Here is a 21,157-nt window from a genome sequence, read left to right as displayed (position 1 = left end):
ACAAGTTTAAGCAAAAACAATATGGAATATTAGATTGAGAAAATAATATGGGAAAAGCGCTGGTTTAGTTTAAGTATTTTGTGTCATAAAATGGTTACTAAAATAAAATAAGGCCATGTAATACTCATAAAACATTTTTTTTTATCAACATGAATATCTTCACATTCAGAACATGTAGGCTGAACACAAGCTCAACTATTTAGCCACTTCCTGAACACACAACAGATGGCAAGCCACATTACACTGTGAGGACCAAAAGTGCCGAGTGGGGGGAAAGCAAGGAAAGAGAGTAGAAAAGAAAATGAAATTAAAGTGGATTTGTGCTACAATATGCCTGGCTGTGGAATTCCAACTTTCAGGTATGCATTTCTCTTTTCTTCGTTTAAACGTCCAACGCTTAGAATAGAAAAGTGGGTAAGTTGCAGCACACACATAGGGAAAGAGGTGTTGAAATTGTCCACAACACATTTTTAACACTTTGTCTTAACTATAAACTGACTTCACTCTGGTGAAACAGAGGAAAGGGAAAAACCTGACAAGATAATAAATTGTAAGCATATGTCAAAAGTTGGAGAAACTGAGCGGGATCGCCTAATCAGTCAAAAGTGAAATACAATCCACGTGGAAATGTGAAATATAAACAGAAAATTGTGGATCTATTCATTAAATCAGTAGGTAAATATAGGACTGACATTTCAGGACAATGACTTAGCACCAGAATCTAACAACATAGCAGTCTTAAAGTTTTTCTCATTCCATTTAAGGAGGATTAAAAAAATGACTATGCAGAATTAAGAAATTATTTATTCCTTTTGGATGATATGTTCCCTTTTCATTTAAAAAGTTATGATTTGTGATCCAACGTGGTTTCAGATGTCCTTTCAGTATTGTGGTACTTAATTTTTAATGTCTCCCAAAAATGTGTGTATTTTTAAAGCAGCCCAGCTTTGGCAAAGTTATTTGGTTTCAGTTTTACAAAACCAAGCCCAGTGCTACAGTTAGTTAGCTCCAGACCAACTCCATCTGGACCTGATGACCACAATTTGATGCTCTCATTTTGCAAAATATCTTATACATCTTAAGCATATCTTAGGGAAAAATTACAAATCAGGGCCTTATTTGTGATGAGCAAATGTGAAGGCAGCTGGATCAGCAGTTGTAAATAAATTATGATCTTACAATTTTCTAGTTGAACATTTAAATATTATTACCAGAGAAGAATTCTACCTGATGTGATGTTACTGTTTGTGGTATGGCACCATGCTTTCTTTATTACTTCAAGTACATTCTTTCAAATGGTCTTTAGAGTAAATAAATTAGTCTTCACATTTTTGTATGTATGTATGTGTATTGGTACAGATTCTGACAATGCACTTAACCCTATCTATATTTATACTGTGCTGAAATTGCCCATCTTATAAAATAGCAGCAAGCTGCCTTCATAGATTTTAGCTGTCAGTTTCATGCTAGGAAATCATAAAAAAGTCATTATGATTACAGATGTACATGAGATAGATATCCTTCTGGTATTGGGTAAAAGCTGTGAATTGGAAATAATGACTGTCACACTTGGGCTCCTTTTTTTGCAATTAAATTTATTCATTGTTCCATATAATCTGACATCAGTTCAGTCAAAAAATTTAATAAAGAGCCTATTTAATCTGCTAATTCATAAATCAATGACACTACAATCCTTAATATGAAATAAGGTTTGTGTAAAGTAGGATTTTCATTACAGAAACCCTACCTAACCATGTCACACATTTTCATTTCATGGATTTATCTGTAATAGTTGATGAAGGGTCTGTTTTTTTAATCAATGTCTCAACTTCCAAATCTACTGGATTATTTATTATTGAAGCTTCATTTCTCTTTTATTCTTTCCATTTTGTGTGTGTCGCTTTGGATTTCCAGCATCTACAGAATTTCTTGTGTTTATTATTTTTTTTTCATTTGTATACAAGCTAAAAGAAAGATTTGCATTTATATTGTACTGTTAAACTCTATAATAGATTGCTTCACATATTTTGAAATGTAGTTATTATAACATAAGAAAAGTAATAGCTAATTTGTTCACTGCAGTGTGATAATGCCCAGAGCGATAAAATGTCTTTCCCAACTTAGATTAAAAGAATCAGCTTTTAATTTACAGAGATAACATTATATTGAGATGTAAAGCATAATATTTGCACTAAGTATAGCTTTACTCTTCTGAATCTTGATGAACTGAACCAAGATATGTTAACTTTTGTAAATAGAATTAGTTTTCGGCTTAAGGATATCACTTGAATTCAAAGATGCTAAGTGCAAATAACTTTTCCAGCTGTATAAGCTACAATGTTTCATCAGAGCATTTAAAGGATTTGAATTTGCTTTTCAATAGCTGGTGTGTTGTTAATTTTGTACCTTCACTGTACAACAAGCTACCAATCTGCCAGCACCTGTCCAGAATGTCATTTCAGTGTTGTAGATTAAGTTACTGAGCCTTTGTGCTGACAAAGCAGTCTTTTAGAACAATTGCATTCAATAAATCCATTTCCATGGTTCCTCTGAATCGGTATTTTCTGCAGATAAATTCTAACCCTTTCAGATGGTGCCTCAGTCTGCAGATGCTGGAACCGAGAGCAATCTGGGGGATCTCAGCAAGTTAAGCAGACCTGTGTGAGGAAAAAAAATTGTCGACATTTTGGGTTGAAACCCTGTATCAGGACTGGTGCAAGGTTTCAACCCAAAACATTGACAATTCCTTTCCTCCCACAGATACCCAATGAGGTATTCCAGCAGATTGTTAATGATCTTTTGATGCTGACCAGACACAAGGTTTCACAGCCCATCTGCATCTTTAACATTAGCTTTACAAGTGGAAAGTATTTGCTGTGAGAAAGCCTGACATTATTGTTCTTGAAAAATTATTGAAAGAATAGCACTAAACATCACTATTTTGTATTGATTAATGACTGGAACTCATAATTATTTTGAATTCTGCAACAAAAATGCATTACCTGGTTAAAAGGGAATTAACTAAGTTTTAAATTTTTAAAAATTTGATCTGGATTATAATTCAAATTGTAGCTCCTAGGAATATTTATGAATAAAATATCCAACGTTTTAAAATTGAGAACAGGTCTGACTCATATTTGAAAAACTATTTTCAATTTCTTAATATTGCTCTGAACCCAGCAGTGAAGCAGAAAAATATATTAGCACATACAAGGCAGTATCAGTTCATTCATCTGGAGCAAGATATCCATGGAACATGTAAGATGAGGAACAATTGAGCAAGATGGAGCTTTTCTCTGTGAGTGAAGGAGGATAAGAGGCATAAATAAAGTATCTGGGAACGAGGAACATTTGATGCCGGGAATGAAAGGGTTATCATATAAGGAATGTTTCATGGCTCTGGATCTGTGCTCACTGGAATTCAGAAGGATGAGAGGGGAATCTCATTGAAACTTTTTGAATGTCGAAAGGCCAGGCAGAGTAAACATGGAAAGGATGCTTCCCATGGTGGGGGAGTCTAGGACAAGAGGGCACAGCCTCAGGATAGGGGGGTTAAAATAGAGATTAAAAACAGAGATGCAGAGAAATTTCTTTAGCCAAAGGGTGGTAAATTTGTGAAATTTATTACCACAGGCAGCTGTGGACACCAGGTTGTTGGGTGTATTTAAGGCAGAGCTCGATAGGTTTTTAATTGGAAATGGCATCGAAGTTTACGGTGAGAAGGCTGGGGAGTAGGGCTGAGGAGGGACAAATGGATCAGCCATGACTGAATGACAGAGCAGACTTGATGGGCCAAATGGCCTAATTCTGCTCCTGTATCTGAGAGTCTATGGTCTAAAGTGGACAGCCAGCTCCTTTTTCCAAAGGTGGCAAAGGTTTCCGAAGGAGGACGTACTTCTAAAAAGTGATTAGAGAGAAGTATAGGGGGAAAGTCAGAGGTGGGTTTTTTTTTCACGGAGAGTGGTAAGTGCATGCCAGGGGTAGAGGTAGAGGCAATCTATTAGGGATTTTTAAGAGATTCTTATACGAGAAATTGGATGTAAGAAAAATGGAGGGCGATGTTCGATTCATCTTGGACTAGGTTAAAAGGTCGGCACAATATTGTGGTCTGGAGGGTCTGTGCTGAGCTGTTCTATGTTCTAGGTTAACAATGGTTTGGTACCATATTAAGTGTTGTACAATGTGACAAACCGCTCTCTACATATACGGCAACAGCTTTCATCAAAAATATTCCAGAAAATTAATCGCTCTCTGCGGTGAGTGTCGTGGCAGAGAATTATTTTACATTTAGTAGACCAAAAAACATATTCACTTCTAAAAGAAACTTCAAGTATTGAAGCTAATTTAAATAAATGATATAACAGCTACAGACCTTTCTCCTGAAAGCCAAAGTCTCCAATTCACTTTAATTGGGGTAGTGTATTTGTGCTAGATTCAACCCCATAGCAACACTATAGAAGCCAACCTTTCCTGGAGGCTGGAAAACCTGTGGAAGTTCACCGTGTTCTGCTAAGGAGCTCACCAGAGCAGCCTAGCAACAGAACTGGCCACTGGGCACAAGATCCGCCATTGGCTTAAACTCATGCCAGCACAGAATCCTGGCATTCCTGGTGGAAAGTCCATGCAATTCCAGGCCTTGGTGCAGGCAAAAAACTGGAAGATCTTTGAGTTTTGATCTTTCAAATGGCTCACCTTAGAAGATACCTGAAAGTATTTCTATATGGATCATGAATTCTCTCTTTAGTAATCCCTGGAAGTTGATATCTTTAATTTATCTTTTATGGATTTTTATGTTAAAAAATTCTGTTTTTGATTATGTAATATGCTACGGTCGCACATTGAAAGTATGTGAATTATTAAAATTTAAAATATTCTTATTTGTCCTATCCTCCTCCTTAAGAGTGGAAGTTAATCGTCATTTTAAATGCTTGGCTATGTTTACCTGATGAGTAACATTGGATCAATGTTGCTCCATGCTTCAGTTTTAGAGGGCTTGACTTTCAACGGCTTCTGTTCCCCGTTATGCGATTGAAAGGGTGCCCTCACTAGCTGCTAAAGAAAAGACCGACCCCATCTCACACTCTAGTGACAGAGTTACCTAAGAAATCCATTGGGGGTTCAGTGCCTGTGGATGCAACTAGTAGTATAAAATCAGAACTACATTCCATTTGCCATCGTTTTGTCTTCATCCTTTCCCTCCCAAAGAACTACTTTCTTGGAAGGAAATTCCTTGGTCCATTATCCCTGACCTGGCTCTTTGACAGAGGTAACCATCTATTCCCATTTCTGAAAGAGGTAAACATCTCTTTCTCCATATGTTAAAATGTATGTTTCACAAACATGCCCACGTCTACTTCTAAATGCCTTTACAGAATCAGCGTTTGTAGTTGTTCAGAATGAACATTTCATGAATTGGAAACCTTCTGTGAAAACCATTCTCCTAAACTCTTCACAAACGAGAAAATCTGAGCAACACACACAAAATTCTGGAGGAACTCATTAGGCCAGGCAGAGTCTATGGAAAAGAGTACAGGTGATGTTTCGGGCCGAGACCCTTCAGCAGGATTAAACTCTTCCGTCATCCTGTTTATACTGATAAATTTATGCTAGTACGGTATTAGTAATTAATGGATCGAAAAATGCAAATAGTTTCCTTTTGTTTATGTTGAACAAATCCCTCATAATTTTCAAAGTGTGCCACATCTCGCCTTAACCTTCCTTGTGTTGTAAAGGAGACCCAGTTCCTTAGCCTCTTGACATTGGCATCGTCTGAGTCTCTTCTCTCCAGAGCTTCCACATTTCTGTTAAGCAACGTGCATTCGGCTGAGCAATAACTTATGTGAGTTTACCATTACTTTGACAATGTGAATAGGTACAGCTTTACCCAGTAAATTTGAGCAGAATTTCCAGTACTTTTTCAATAAGTTTAAAAGCAAAGATTGATCCCTTGTGTTCTTTCTGATTGCTTGTAAGATTCTATGGGCTGTTTTTTTGCAATGTTTTCCAGATCCTGGTACCATTTTTTCAGATTTGTGTGAAGTACCTCAGAGCGTTGCCACCTATTCCAAGGTAGAATGGAAATGATGGTCTGCCCCTGCAGCTTAGCAGTTAGCGCAGGACTATTATAGCCCCAGTGATCAACAATGAGGATTCAATTTCCACTGCTGTCTGTAAAGAGTTTGTATGATCTCCCCATGATTGTATGGGTTTCCTCCAGTTTCCCCCACTTTAGTAATTTGTGGGCATGCTGTGTTGGCGCCGGAAGCATGGCAAGACTTGCAGGCTGCCCCCATCACATATGATTACGATTATGATTATGAGGACACACAGTCCCCTTTTATTGTCACTTAGTAATGCATGCATTAAGAAATGATAAAAATGTTTTTCCAGAATGATATCACGAAAACACATGACAAACCGACTTAAAAACTAACAAAAACCACATAATTATAACATATAGTTACAAGAGTGCAAAGCAATACCGAAATTTGATAAGAACAGACCATGGCACGGTAAAAGTCTCAAAGTCTCTCGAAAGTCCCATCATCTCATGGAGACAGTAAACCTCCAGCGCCGCCAACTTGCCGATGCAGCATCCCCGAAGCATCCGACCACAGTCCGTCTCCGAGTCCGTCCGAAAACTCCGAACCTCCGACCACCTCTTCGACACTGAGCACCGAGCACCATCTCTGCCGAGCGTTTCAGACCCGGCCCCGGCAACAGGCGATACGCAAGCCCGAGGATTTGGGGCCTTCGCCTCTGGAGATTCTTGATCGCACAGTAGCAGCGGCAGCAAAGCAGACATTCAGAAGTTACTCCAGATGTTCCTCTGCACTTTTCACTGCTGTCCCCATCAAATCCGGATTGTGCATGGCACCCCTAGTTACACATGTCGATATCCATTCGGAATGGCAGCGTGCGGTGCGCCGCGCCACCATCTTCTCCCCCCTCCATATGCGAACAGTGTTGGTTGTTGACGCGATTGACCCATTTCACTGTACAGCCTTTTCAATGTTCCAATGTATTTGTGACAAATAAAGCTGAACTTTATCTTTAACGCATTCTAGCTTTCAACAAGGTCTCTCGTGGCACACTAATCCAGAAGATTAAGGCACACAGTCTCCAGAGAGACTTGGTGGATTGGATTCAAAATAAGCTAGGCTATTGAAGACAGGAGGCGGTTGTAAAGGAGGACATTCTGTCTGAAAGTGGTGTTCCACAAGGATCAGTGCTAGAACATCTGCTGTTTATGATGTAAAAGTGTATGTACATGATTTGGGCAATAATGTAGGTGGTCTGATTGGTAAATTTGCAGATGACACCAAAACTGGTGGAGTTGAGGAAAATGATGAAAGTTTTCCAAGGCTTCATCAGGGATATATACTAGTTAAAATATGGGCAGAGTTTAATCCAGACAAGTATGAGGTTTTTCACTTTAGGGGGTCAAATATAAGGGAAAAGTATGCAGTAAATGGCTGGATCCTATATGGAGCATTGATGGGGTCTTGGAGTGCAAGTCCATGGCAACCTGAATGTGGCTAGATAGGGTGGTAAAGGAGGCGTACAGCATACTCGCCGTCATCAGTCAGGAAATTGAGAATGAAAGAAACAGAATGAAATTTATTATCACTGACTTAAGATGATATTAAATTTGTTGTTTTGTGGCAGCAGTACAGTGTAAAGACATAAAGTTACTATAAAGTTCAAAAACAAATACAGCAACATAAAGGAATATTGAGATAGTTGCCATACATTTTAATTCCACATCCCATTCCCATTCTGACATGTCTATCCACGGCCTCCTCTACTGTAAAGATGAAGCCACACTCAGGTTGGAGGAACAACACCTTATATTCCATCTGGGTAGCCTCCAACCTGATGGCATAAACACTGACTTCTCTAACTTCCGCTAATGCCCCACCTCCCCCTCGTACCCCATCCGTTATTTATTTATATACATACATTCTTTCTCGCTCTCTCTCTCTTTTTTCTCCCTCTGTCCCTCTGACTATACCCCTTGCCCATCCTCTGGGTTTTTCCCTCCCTCCCCCTTTTCTTTCTCCCTGGGCCTTCTGTCCCATGATCCTCTCATATCCCTTTTGCCAATCACCCGTCCAGCTCTTGGCTCCATCCCTCCCCTTCCTGTCTTCTCCTATCATTTTGGATCACCCCCTCCCCCTCCCACATTCAAATCTTACTCACTCTTCCTTCAGTTAGTCCTGACGAAGGGTCTCGGCCTGAAACGTCGACTGCACCTCTTCTTAGAGATGCTGCCTGGCCTGCTGCGTTCACCAGCAACTTTGATGTGTGTTGCTTGAATTTCCAGCATCTGCAGAACTCCTCATGTTTGAGATAGTTTTCATGGATTTGTGGACCATTTAGAATTCTGATGGCAGAGGGGAAGAAGCTGTCTCCAAATTGTTGAGTGTGGTTTCTAAAATCATTGAATATAAAATTTGGAAAGTTATGTTGCGGTTCTCACATTTGGATTATTGTGCAGAGTTCAAGTTCCATTATTGGAAGGTTTTGAAGGCCCTGGAGGGGGATGAGGAAGTTGTTCACCAGTATGATGTCTGGTGTAAAGGAAGTTAGCTAAAAGTAGAGGTTCGAAAAACCTGGACTGTTTTCTCTGGAGCATCGGAGGATGATGGTTGACCTGATAGAACTATATAAAATTATGAAAGGCATAGTAAAGTTAGATCATACAAGTCTTTTCACATGGATGGAAATGTCAAATACTAGAGGAGAGAATGTAGGTTTAAGGCAGGAAGGGAGAAGTTTGAAGAAGATTTATGAGACATAATTTTTAATATAGGGAATAGTAGGTACCTGGAACGCGTTCTCGGGAAGTGGTGGAAGTAGATATGTTAGCAAAGTTTATGAGGCTTTTTGACAGGCTTATAAAAAGACCGTGAATTGAGGGATATAGACCACATGCAGGCAGATGTGCAGTTTAAATTGGCACCATGGTCGTCACACCAGGCCCCTGGTAGATTGGAACTGGAGATAATAGTTGGGTGTGGGGACAGGGGTGGGGTTGTTCAGGGGGGCGGGGGTTGAATGGACATTGATGCTGTCTGTTCAAAGAGATGACCGCCTTCACTCTCCCTTCCTGCAGAGCGAGTCAGATGGAGAGAATTGCAGGTTACCTCATTGTACAGACTTTAGTACATTGACTACACACTCATTGCATTGATGTGGCAACACACATCAAGTCTTTCCTTTCCCAGAACTGGCACCAGTGTCCAGCTGGGATGTGACAGAAGGCAGAGAGTTATACTTGGCACTGCCTTGTATCTAGGCAGCAGCCCCTCTGCAGCAGGTTACCATGCCAACTGCAGTGCAATCATCCATCATGTTGAACGAAAACTGGGTGGTCGGCGTTCGCCGCTGTTACTAATGACTCTGATACACAACTTGTGCCTTCTTCTCTCTGGAGGGCTCCTTTTGCATTCAACATAGTCACGATTGGGAGTGATTTAATGCAGGCTGCACAGCAATCAGAGCGTAGTCCTGGCCACCAGCTTTACAGGAGCAACTAAACAGCAAAACCATGAGTGGAGGAAGAGGAATGGGAATTGAGGAAAGTGTTCCACATGAGATGTCCATTAATTTGAGTATGAATCCACTAACCTCTATTACTCATTCAGTGGCATTCCTGTATCTTGCCTCTCCAAAGTCAAAGACTATTCATCATCATCATCAGTGCCATGCCCAGTTTGAGCTTTGACTGCCATGGCCCACACACTCCTGTTTCGGGTCAAGTGGATCAATTCATTGGTATTCATTTCCAGTTCTTTGGCTGCTGTCTCCATCATCATTTGTCTTTGCCTTCCTTTTGCTTTCTTCCCTTCAATCTTTCCCATAATTACCGAGCATTCTAACTCCTCTTTCCTAATCACATGTCCAATGATGTTACGTTGTCTTTTCATGACCTTATACATTATTTCTCTTTTTGTGCTTGCTGTGTTCATGACATCCTCATTAGATATTCATTTCATCCATGATATTTTTTGCATCTTCCTCAAAAACCACATCTTTGCTGCTTCAATTCGTTTCCTCATGTTACTAGATATTGTCCAACATTCTGATCCATATAACATAACTGGATAAACATAACATTTCAGTACTCTGAGGTGGGTTGTCATGCCTAGTTTAGTATTGGTCAGTATACTCTTCATTCTCGTAAAGGTGTCTTTTGCCATCCCTATTCTTCTTTTGATGTCCATGTCGCACCTGCCATCTGATGTCACCCAGCTTCCTAAGTAGCAAAAGTTCTGTACTTGTTTTATGTCTTCCCCGTTTATTTTCAGCCTGCAGATAGGATTCTCCTTCTTTTTGGATATCACCATACATTCTGTCTTTTTGCAATTGATAGATAGACGATTTTTTGCACTTTCTTCAACAACTATATCAATTAAGACTATTACCAAATCTATTTACAACTATGCAAAATTAAAACCCACAACTGAGTAAACGCAATGAACTAAATTTGTACAATAAATTTTGTTAGTATGACTACAGAAGTTAACTAAACCACTCATAGCTCCTTGCTCCCTGTTTTCCCAGTGCTCTATGCAGCCACACTATTCTTGTTAGAGGACTGATGATACCCAGCGGAGGAGAGGCTATGACATCAAGCACTGCATTGTTTGGGTCTGCAAGTATGCAAGCAGATTTATCCAATTGTTCTGTACTGGGAAAGATGGGCTCCAAGCTTTTTGCAAAGTCCTGCACCAGGTCGGTACTAGGTTCCCCTATCCATAGAACATAGAACATAGAACATAGAATAGTACAGCACAGTACAGGCCCTTTGGCCCACAATGTTGTGCCGACCCTTAAACCCTGCCTCCCATATAACCCCCCACCTTAAATTCCTCCATATACTTGTCTAGTAGTCTCTTAAACTTCACTAGTGTATCTGCCTCCACCACTGACTCAGGCAGTGCATTCCACGCACCAACCACTCTCTGAGCAAAAAACCTTCCTCTAATATCCCCCTTGAACTTCCCACCCCTCACCTTAAAGCCATGTCCTCTCGTATTGAGCAGTAGTGCCCTGGGGAAGAAGCGCTGGCTATCCACTCTATCTGTTCCTCTTATTATCTTGTACACCTCTATCATGTCTCCTCTCATCCTCCTCCTCTCCAAAGAGTAAAGCCCTAGCTCCCTTAATCTCTGATCATAATGCATACTCTCTAAACCAGGCAGCATCCTGGTAAATCTCCTCTGTACCCTTTCCAATGCGTCCACATCCTTCCTATAGTGAGGCGACCAGAACTGGACACAGTACTCCAATTGTGGCCTAACCAGAGTTTTATAGAGCTGCATCATTAAATCGCGACTCTTAAACTCTATCCCTCGACTTATGAAAGCTAACACCCCATAAGCTTTCTTAACTACCCTAACCACCTGTGAGGCAACTTTCAGGGATCTGTGGACATGTACCCCCAGATCCCTCTGCTTTTGACTTCCCTTTTGACATGCAGTGGCATGAACTTCCACAGAGCCTTCAGCCTCGGTGTTTTCCTGTAAATTGTGCATTTCCAGTACCTGAGGTGGTGACTCAACTGTGAAACTGTGTGGCCCCAGCACTTCACTCCTGCTGTCATCTTCACCCTGTCTAGTCACAGTCTGAATTCTCTGGCTTGTAAATCAGAACCAAGTGCAAGCCAAAGAGGAGGGTGAGGTCCCAGATCCCTTTGTTCTCTCGCAGTCTTCGATGCCCTACTGTTCATTCTGTAAGATCTACCCTGCTTGGTCCTGCTGAAGTGCAACCTCTCACATTTGTTTGCGTTAAATTCCATCTGCCAAATCTCCGCCCATTTTTCAAGCTGGTCTGGATCCCGTGGCAAGCTCTGATAGTCTTCCTCGCAGTCCACTACACCCCCAATCTTAACGTTATCTGCAAGTTTACTGTCCAGTTAACCACATTATCATCCAGATCATTGATGTACATGACAAACAACAAGGGACCCAGCACTTATCCCTGAGACACATCACTAGTCACTGGCCTCCAGTCAGAGAGGCAACTCTCTACTACCACTCGCTAGCTTCTCCTACAAAGCCAATGTCTAATCCAAATTACTATATCGTCTTGAATGCCAGATGACTGAACCTTCCTAATCAACCTCTCATCAGGGACCTTCTCAAATGCCTTGCTAAGGTCCATGTAGACAACATCCACTGCCTTGCCTTCATCAAGTTTCCTGGTAACTTTCTTGAAAAACTCTGTAAGTTCAGTTAGATGTGACTTACCATGCACAAAGCCATTCTGACTATCCCTAATAAGTCCCTTTCATACTGCATGAAATGAGAAATCAGCACAGTAAAAAAATGGCAAGAATGATTACAAACTTAAAGCAAAATGAGAAAATGTCTGAGTTCAGATATTAACAGTGTCATTACCAAGTAGAAGTTACAGCTCAATATTGTACTTGATTTTGTACAAGTAGGTTGACAGAAAGGAAATAGTACTAATTTGATAAAGCTTTGAACTCTAGACCAGTTCTGGTGGTTATAAGGAGGCCTGGTACGAAAACCAAGAATGCCCATAATATAGAGCAAATGTTTTTAAGCACTGAAGAATTTCTACACTGTGCAGTGTCATGACCATTTTACCAAAAATCAAAGGTTCGTAAAAGTCAGCAATTCACGTAAAGTCATAATTAGCTAACAAAAGGATCCTAAAAAAGAACTAAATCTGTCCTGGAAGGAAAAGTGCATTTAATATATTGGAGGTGACTTTGATACGGCTGGAGGTACAGTATATCATTTGGGGAAATAAATCTTTTTTGAACACATCATGTGTTTTGGCTTTGTAAATGGTTATGGTATGTACACACATACATGGACTGAAACATGCCAGTCACTAACTGGTGAGAATGTTAGACCCTGCAGAAGTTCATTAGAGTAGGCCATTCATGACCATAATTGACATCTGATGCTGATTTCATGTTTTGCTGCTGTTTTAGACCTCTAAGTTTCAGTTAATACCTTCTAACCAAGCACTGCATTAGGATTAAATTATCAGCAAATAGGATCCCATTAATCAGTGCAAATTTTAAGAGTTATTCCCCCCCCCACCCACCTTTTGCAATTGATTATTCCTTCTGGCTATAAAACCTGATGAGTAGCAAACTGCATGAGATAAGTTGAGATAGCTCTTCTAGATTTGATGCTTGCAAGTGGCAGCACTCTGTGTGGTATCATGGCCTTGTGTAAAGTTGGTGGGAGAGGACAAGTCCTGCCCAAGAAATAACCTTTAGTAGCTGGTTAAGCAGGGTCTCCGCCTTTGTGTATTGTCTAATGACTCTAGATCTTGGTATAACCTAGACATCCTTCTTCACTGTTCCCCACCCCACCAATTTTGATGTCATCATCAAACCTTCTTATTATGCCATCTTCACTCTCATCTAAATCATTAATACAGTTGACAAGTCAGCACTAATCTGTGCAGAACATCTCTGTCATAGTCCTCCAATCTTAAAAACAGCCTTCTATATCACACTCCGATTCCTTCCACTAAGCAAATTTTGAATGCAATTGCCTAGCTCTATCTGTATCCTATGCGATCTCACTTTCCCAACCAGTCTACCATGCAGGATCTTGTCAAGACAATGACTAGAACCCTTCACTCATCAATCCCCTTAAAAAAACATTAAAACCACGTGATACAGTTCCTTCCACACAAATCTGTGTTGCCTAGTCTCAGAGAGCAGAACCAGCAGGTTCAGCATCTCTACATTCATGAGAGAACTGTGAAGTTAGTAGCATTTGAAGTGGAAAATGCCAATAGGTTTGCAGAACTGGATATATTTCCCAGAAAGTCTGGCACTGCATATTGTGGTGATTTCTCAGGTTACCACAGAAGAGATGACAGGGAGGGCTGTGATCAGTGCAGGAGTAAATCACCAATACATTGCCTCTAGAATGGAACTATTTACAGGGATTCCCTTTTGGAGCAAAATGACCAAAGGGCGTGGTTGAGTTACAGGAACAGTCCTGAAATGGAGAAGATGGTGTCTGAACAGGAGACCAATTCACCTCTGTGTATTCATGATGAACTTCTATTACTAGAGCCTTAGGGTGAATAAATATGTGGGAGATCAACACTTGAGCAATGATCTCATTACTGGTCTGCCACCCGCCACCTACACCTGTTCACCTGCACATCTTAAAGAGGAACTGGAGAAAAAGGGAAAGGTCCTCAAGCCTCATCTACCTTCCATGCAATTTGATATCGACCCCAGATTCACTTTCCTACATGTTCTATATAATCCTTTGCTCTTCTGCAGATGAAAAGTCCGTGCCCCTACTGCAGCCTCACCTACAATGGAAGCACTGTGAGGATGTGTTCCCACAATTAATTTTTATCCATGCAAGTCATTCTAAGCTGGAGTTGGACATACAGCATTTGCAGCAATACACTGTTTTCATTCCAGTTTTATATAAGGCTCACTGTTCCAAGAGAGCTCATTTCATTCCATTCTTCATTGCAGAACCACGTCATCATCTGGCTTTGCTGGCATTGCCAGCTCCCTGTGATTCATGGTGCAATTTACTATGCATTGCTTTGTCAGTGTGTAGTACATCAACCTTGACTTTTAGTGGAACCAAAAGGAATTCTGCTCTTTTCAGCTGCTCCTGTGCAACTAGGTGCAGTGAATTAGGCAGGCCAATGCCAATGATATTGCCTTCACATGTGGCTGTCTGCAATCTTTGAGCTGCCTTTGTGAACCGACTGGGTGAGGAGGGATACACTGTAAACATAATCACAAAGCAAAATAAGGCAGACTATCGATACCTGAAATAAAACAGGGAGAGCTAGATATACAGAACGTTGGAGGGCATCTGTGCACAAATTAACATTTGATGTTTTCAGATGATAAAACCATAAGAGTTAGGCTATTCAACCCATTGAATCATTCAATCATAACTGATTTATTTTCCTTCTCAACTTCATGCTCCTGCCTTCTCTCTATAAAATTTGATGCCCTTACCAATCCAGAATCTATCAAATTCTACTTTAAATATACCCAATAACTTGGCCTGCACAGCCATCTGTGTCAATGAATTCCACAGGTTCACCACTCCCTGGCTAAAAAAAAACTCCATCTCTGATTTAAAGGGATGTCCTTCTATTCAGAAGTTGTGTCCTCTGGTCCTAGACTCTCCCACTATTGGAAATATATGCTCCAGGTTCACTCTATCTAAGCCTTTCAGGTTGATTTCAATGAGATGCCCCCTCATTCTTCTAAACTCCAGCGATGGCCTGAATTTTGAATCTGTCCAACTAAGTGTGGGCAGGTGGTGTTCCACAAGAACTGATATAAGTTCGATGAGGTAACTTGATGCAGTAAGTACAGCTTACCTACATGTAATTTCAATGGTCAGATGTTCCATACAAAACACTCTCTGTAACCTGGGCCACCCTGACAGAGACTTGTTGTGCTTAGCACACCGGGAGTTGAAACTTGTTGTGCCTTGCCCCATCCTGTTTGTAAAAGCCACACTGCAAGCAGCTGGGGAGCAGGAAATCATTGTGTCCGAACGAGCGAAGGTGACAAAGCTGCAGGTAAAAAGCTGTGGCTGGCTTAAATGGGCAATAGAACAATGGGATGAACATGCAAGACTGATCGCATCTTTACTGCCGCATCCCCTAAGGACAGATATCGATATCAGGCCCCGGTCTCACCACTAGTTGTGTCAGGATGTCCCAGGAAGGGCTTGGAATGGGCTACACTGAGGAGGCAGTGGTAACACCAGTGCAGTTGTGGGAGATGTTCTGCTACAAACTGGGCACCGAGAGGCCATTTTCAAAGTGATCTTCAGTTTGCCTCTCGAACAACTGTTGAAGAATGCCTGCCATCTTTCACTGTCTTTTCAGTAGACTAATAATTCACATATTCACATCGCTGATATCTATCTTAGGCAACAGCGCAGGATTATACACATCATGAATGTAGCAATGGAACTAACATCTCTGGCAGACACGATGCAACTCAACATCTACCCTTCTGTTATCACCTCATCTTATTGCTTAGAATTATGAATGAAACTGGATGACTGCTAACCTACACCAATGGAAACTCAATGCAAACATAAATATCAAAGATGGTTTAATATAAAAAGAAACGTTTATGGGATATTGTCACACACGGTATCACTTCTTCTGAGAAAACCCCATTCTGTGTTCTTTTTCCTAGTGTATGGGAGGATAGCTCTGTATTAGTCATTACCATACCAGAACTGCATTCACTGTGGGTAAAAGAATTTGGAGCTGTTTGCTCTAAATATTTGAAGCCTATTTATGCAAAAGAATCCTGATATCCTCAATTGGAACATCCAAAACTGGATTAGAAATATGAACTGGAGAAGGTAAACAATCTAAAGTAACAGATAAGGAGATTCCTTACTTTAGTGAAAATTTTAAAGCAAACTGCCTTGTGGTTTTTCAGGTGATCAGAAACTGGTACTAATAATATGTTAATTTTTAAAATACTTTGTTTCCCGTTGACAATTTTAGAACATTATTGCAAAATATTATCATTGTTATAGAAAACTGCAGGATTTCAATGTGCAAAATTACATAGTAATTGTATGTAATTAATTGATTCATTAGTCGACGTGCAAACATACAAACTGGAATGGAATGCAAATTTAAATAAAGCAAAGAAAAATTGTAGGATTCATTATTTTCCAACTTAAATTGTCCAATTATTACTTATAGTAAAATCAACTCACTAAATCCAATACAGAGGGTAGAATCTTAAACTACAACAAATTACGTCTTTAGGCTGGACTGGAGGATTACTTTGAACCTCTTCGATTATTGACGGCTGGGTGCAATACAACGAGAGTTGGAGCCCATGATTTCTGAGAATTCACCAGAGATAAAGACTGCTCTTTTTTGATTTGAAACATGGAGAATGTTGATTTTACTTAAAAGATGCTTTGTTATGAGAATTGTAAATGAAGAGGGTTTAGAGCAGGGCTGCTTAACTCTGCAAGGATTGTATGAAATCAAAGTCATCACTGTTTCCAATGAACTCCCATTCTGAAGCATCGGAAATTAAGGCTGTTAATGAAATAAGCCAAGAGTACTTGATATATTAGGAGAGTTATGCAAAGTGATTAGAAGTGAAGATTGGTCATAGCTGACAGCAAAACTGTCAACAAAATTAAAAACTTATTCTTCATATATATTGTGAAATGCTGCATCATTTACAGTAATTTGCATGAAACAATAGATTTAAGAAATGGATCTGCTGAATGCATATTGCAGGTGTTGAAAGGACCATTTGATATTTAAAATATCCAAGAGAGGGTTCTTAGTCTATGGGTAATTTGAATGAGTGCATTTTAGAATTTAAGTTTCTCTGAAATAATGAACTCTGCAAAAATCAGGTTCTATTGTTGTAACATAAATTTATATAGCATTATGAATCCCACAAGAATTACTGCTTCTAATACCTCAGCTTCATTAGATAACACCTCTAGGAAACTGAACGTTGCACATTTTAATGTGGTATTTTACAAAATTAAAATATGTAGAATCTTAATCTTTTGCAATAATTTGGCAGTTACTTGATGAGCATGACTGTATTCAAGTAGGTAAGGTCTGGAAGGACTGAATTTTTCATTGTTTGGATGGGATTTCTAATAAAACAGGCAATTAATGATGTTTGTCAAAATTCATCATGAAATGTATTTTTAAAGTGGCCTCTGTCATATCATGATGAAACAATATCATTATTGTAATAGATTATATTCTTTGTCTGCTATTATTAATGTATTATTAAGGGAAATTAGAAAATATTCATAGAGACATTCTTAGAGTCTGTCTTGTGGAGATTAAATACAGCACAGCGATCTGTCATGTGGAAAATGGTGGTTTATAACCCATAAGTGAAGGAGTGAATTTGTGTTAGCAATGTACTGCTTAAAAATAGATGAAAACATATATTCTGTGTATGTCAGTTTATTAAAACAAACTACATCAAGGTTTCAACAGAACGTTCATAAAAACCTTTGGATGGGCAAACTGTTTTAAAGACCAAAGGTAGAAGATGCCTTTTTGTTTGTTTGTGTTTCTTAGTGCTTATCTAAGACGTTCATTTAAAAATGTTTTCTTTACGTTGTATACAATCCTATTCTCATATGAAGAAATGCTTCATTGAATGAGAAACGATTGAAAGTGGATCTGTGCAACTTTTAAGTAGCAGAGTATTTAAAAACTTATCAGATATCTAGAAATACCATAACTGCCCTGTTTCCAGAAGTAAAAACTGAAATGGGAACCTTGACTTCTCAGATCTGTGTCCAATTAAAGAGCCTATTTGTTAAGATTTGATATGTCACTCTCTCTTTTTTAAATCACTTACACCATGTTGTAAAAAATGCCAACTCTTATCATGTATGCCTTGATATGTAAACTGTAAATCGTACGAAAACAGCATTTATTACAATAGCATGTTAACAGCATTCTCAAATTGGGTACATTCAGGATTACAAAAAGGAAATGAGTGCTGACTGCAACTGTTCAAATAACCTAATTTATGAACGTTTCTTCAGTGGAATGGCCTCATTCTTACTGTTTTAAAATGACCAAGCCGTTCAATGCAGGATTGAAGACGTCTGTTCTCGGCCTGGTGCATCTATAATCACTTGTTGGTCAATCTTCACACTTCTATTCAGCACAGTGCTCATATATCATCGGCAATCTTATTCAACCACTGATCAGGAGGGGTGATTTTCTCTTTCTCATACCATTGGTGGACAATATTTTGATGCAGGAAGTAATTGAAACATCATTCCAAACTTTACTAGTGATACATTGTATGAAATGTTAAACTGCAGATACAGTCAACCTTATTTGGTTAGCTATTTTTAAAATAGCTTTTCCTCTTTCGAGCGCAGATGCAGATGGATGAATAATTTGACATTTAATATTCCAATATAATGTCGATGTGAAATGGTTAGGCAGTAAGTCAGTCCACTTTACACTTACTTGATTTAGCAGCTTCTGAATTAACTCTTTAAATGCTGACATAGCTTTGTAAGGGAAAATGCTTTAATATGCAATACATTTATTATTCTTCAGATAAATGAAATTCTGTGTATATTGTATACTAAAGAGAAAAATACATTACATTCAAATGTAAACTGAAGTTCCTTTAAATATGCATCTTTGCCCACTAACATTTTTTGCAGTGCTTTACAAATTGAATTTAGAACTGTATTGAATACTTAAAAATAACTACTTAGCTCAATAAAGAATGCATATAGAGATACGTGAGACTGCAAAGGCCAGAATCTGGAGCAAATAACAACTAGTTAGAGAAACTCAGTGAGTTAGAGGAGGGAAATGGGACAGCCGACGTTTTAGGTTGAGACTTTTCATATAAATCTTACTTCTAAAATTCATTGTAAATCTTTTACATGAAGATATTTATGCATAAATGGTCCACAGTGCCAATACATTTCTGATAATAAATTGTTCAGTTAATGCTAAATATTCAGTGTACAGAAGGATATAACGTGGACTGTGTACCACGTCAAATATTTGTGTTAGAGCAATGTTAAATGCAACTGACCAAATAGCAGTTTGGTGAAGGTTTCTGTCAATTTGGATATTGGTTATCTTAGTAGAATGCTTTAACAAAGAAACATAAGTATGGAAATTTTGATGCTTTGAACTTTTTTTTTGTTTCAGTGTTACAAGTGTGAAGTTGAGTTTTTTCATAAGAGTGCTCGTAAGAGTGGAACATATTATGAGCATTCACAGTTGCAAATGCTGGAAGAGGCACGTGCAGCAATGATGTACTTCTTGAATCCAGCATACACTAATGATATAGTTTCCAGTCTGAGATCCCGGCAGGGGGATTGGGGTGCATCGTTCTGTGGTGCTCATATCATTGTGTGACCCTAGTGCACACGTTTGAACAGCACCTTGATGTATAACAGTTTGGCTTAAAGGAGATCACCATGGGCAGGTTCCAGCTTAGCCCTGACTCAGAAGCAGAGTCAAGTAGATAGCTTTGATTGATTAACCTGCATTACTTTAGGCCCTCACCTCAGTCTTGATCTTATGGTTTTACTAAAACAATAAGATATAGGAGCAGAATTAGGTCACTTGGCCCATTGTATCTACTCCAACACTTCATCATGGCTGATCCATTTTTCCTCTCAGCCCCAATCTCCTGCCTTCTCCACGTAACCCTTCATGGTCTGTCTAATCAAGAATCTATCAACCCCTGCCTTAAATATACATAAAGACTTGGCCTCCACAGCTGCCTGTGGCAAAGAATTCCACAGATTCAGCACTGTCTGGCTAAAGAGATTCCTCCTAATCTCTGTTCTAAAAGGATGTCCATCTATTCTGAGGCTGTGTCCTCTGGTCTTGGATACTCCCACCATAGGAGACATCCTCTCCACATCCACTCCATCAAGGTCTTTCAACATTTGATAAGTTTCAATTAGGTCACCCCTCATTCCTCTGAATTTTGGTGAATTCAGGCCCAGAGCCATCAAATGCTCTTCATATGACAAGCCATTCAATCCTGGAATCATTTCTGTGAACCTCCTTTGAACCTGCTCCAGTTTCAGCACATCCTTTCTAAGATATGGGGCCCAAAACTGCTCACAATGTTCCAAGTGAGGCTTCACAGGTGCTTTATAAAGTCTGAACATTATGTCCTTATTTTTACATTCTAATTCTCTTGAGATGAATGCTCATCACATTTGCCTTCCTCACCACAGTCTCAACCTGCAAATTAACCTTTAGGAAACCCTGCACAAGGATTCTCAACTCCCTTTGTGCCTCAGTTTTTTTTGTATTTTCTCTTCATTTAGAAAGTAGGCAACCCTTTCATTTCTTCTACCAAAGTGCATGACCATACACTTCAGTTCCGTTTCCATTTATTGTCATTTAGAAATGCATGCATTAAAAAATGATGCAACGTTCCTCCAGAATGATATCACAGGAAAAACACAGGACAAACCAAGACTAAATGACAAAACCACATAATTATAACATATAGTTACAACAGTGCAAAGCAATACCATAATTTGATAAAGAGCAGACCATGGGCACGCTAAAAAAAAGTCTCAAAGTCCCGATAGCCTCATCACCTCACGCAGGTGGCAGAAAGGAG

The 21,157-nt window shown here is 39.4% G+C and overlaps 1 protein-coding gene across 1 annotated transcript in view; it reads left to right on the top strand.

Moving 5' to 3' along the window:
* The first annotated feature begins 234 nt into the window (after nucleotides 1-234).
* The window catches only part of cd247 (CD247 molecule), a 111,367-nt gene continuing 90,444 nt past the window's right edge, over nucleotides 235-21,157 (top strand). Inside the window, exon 1 of the mRNA XM_072260286.1 lies at nucleotides 235-359. Within this exon, the coding sequence (XP_072116387.1) occupies nucleotides 302-359 (58 nt within the window). The 5' untranslated portion in view covers nucleotides 235-301. The remainder of the gene's footprint in view (nucleotides 360-21,157) is intronic.

Source organism: Mobula birostris, chromosome 6, assembly GCF_030028105.1.
Source record: "Mobula birostris isolate sMobBir1 chromosome 6, sMobBir1.hap1, whole genome shotgun sequence".
NCBI lineage: Eukaryota > Metazoa > Chordata > Chondrichthyes > Myliobatiformes > Myliobatidae > Mobula > Mobula birostris.
Note: the sequence above shows the minus strand (reverse complement) of the source record. Positions and strands in the feature narration are given on the sequence as shown.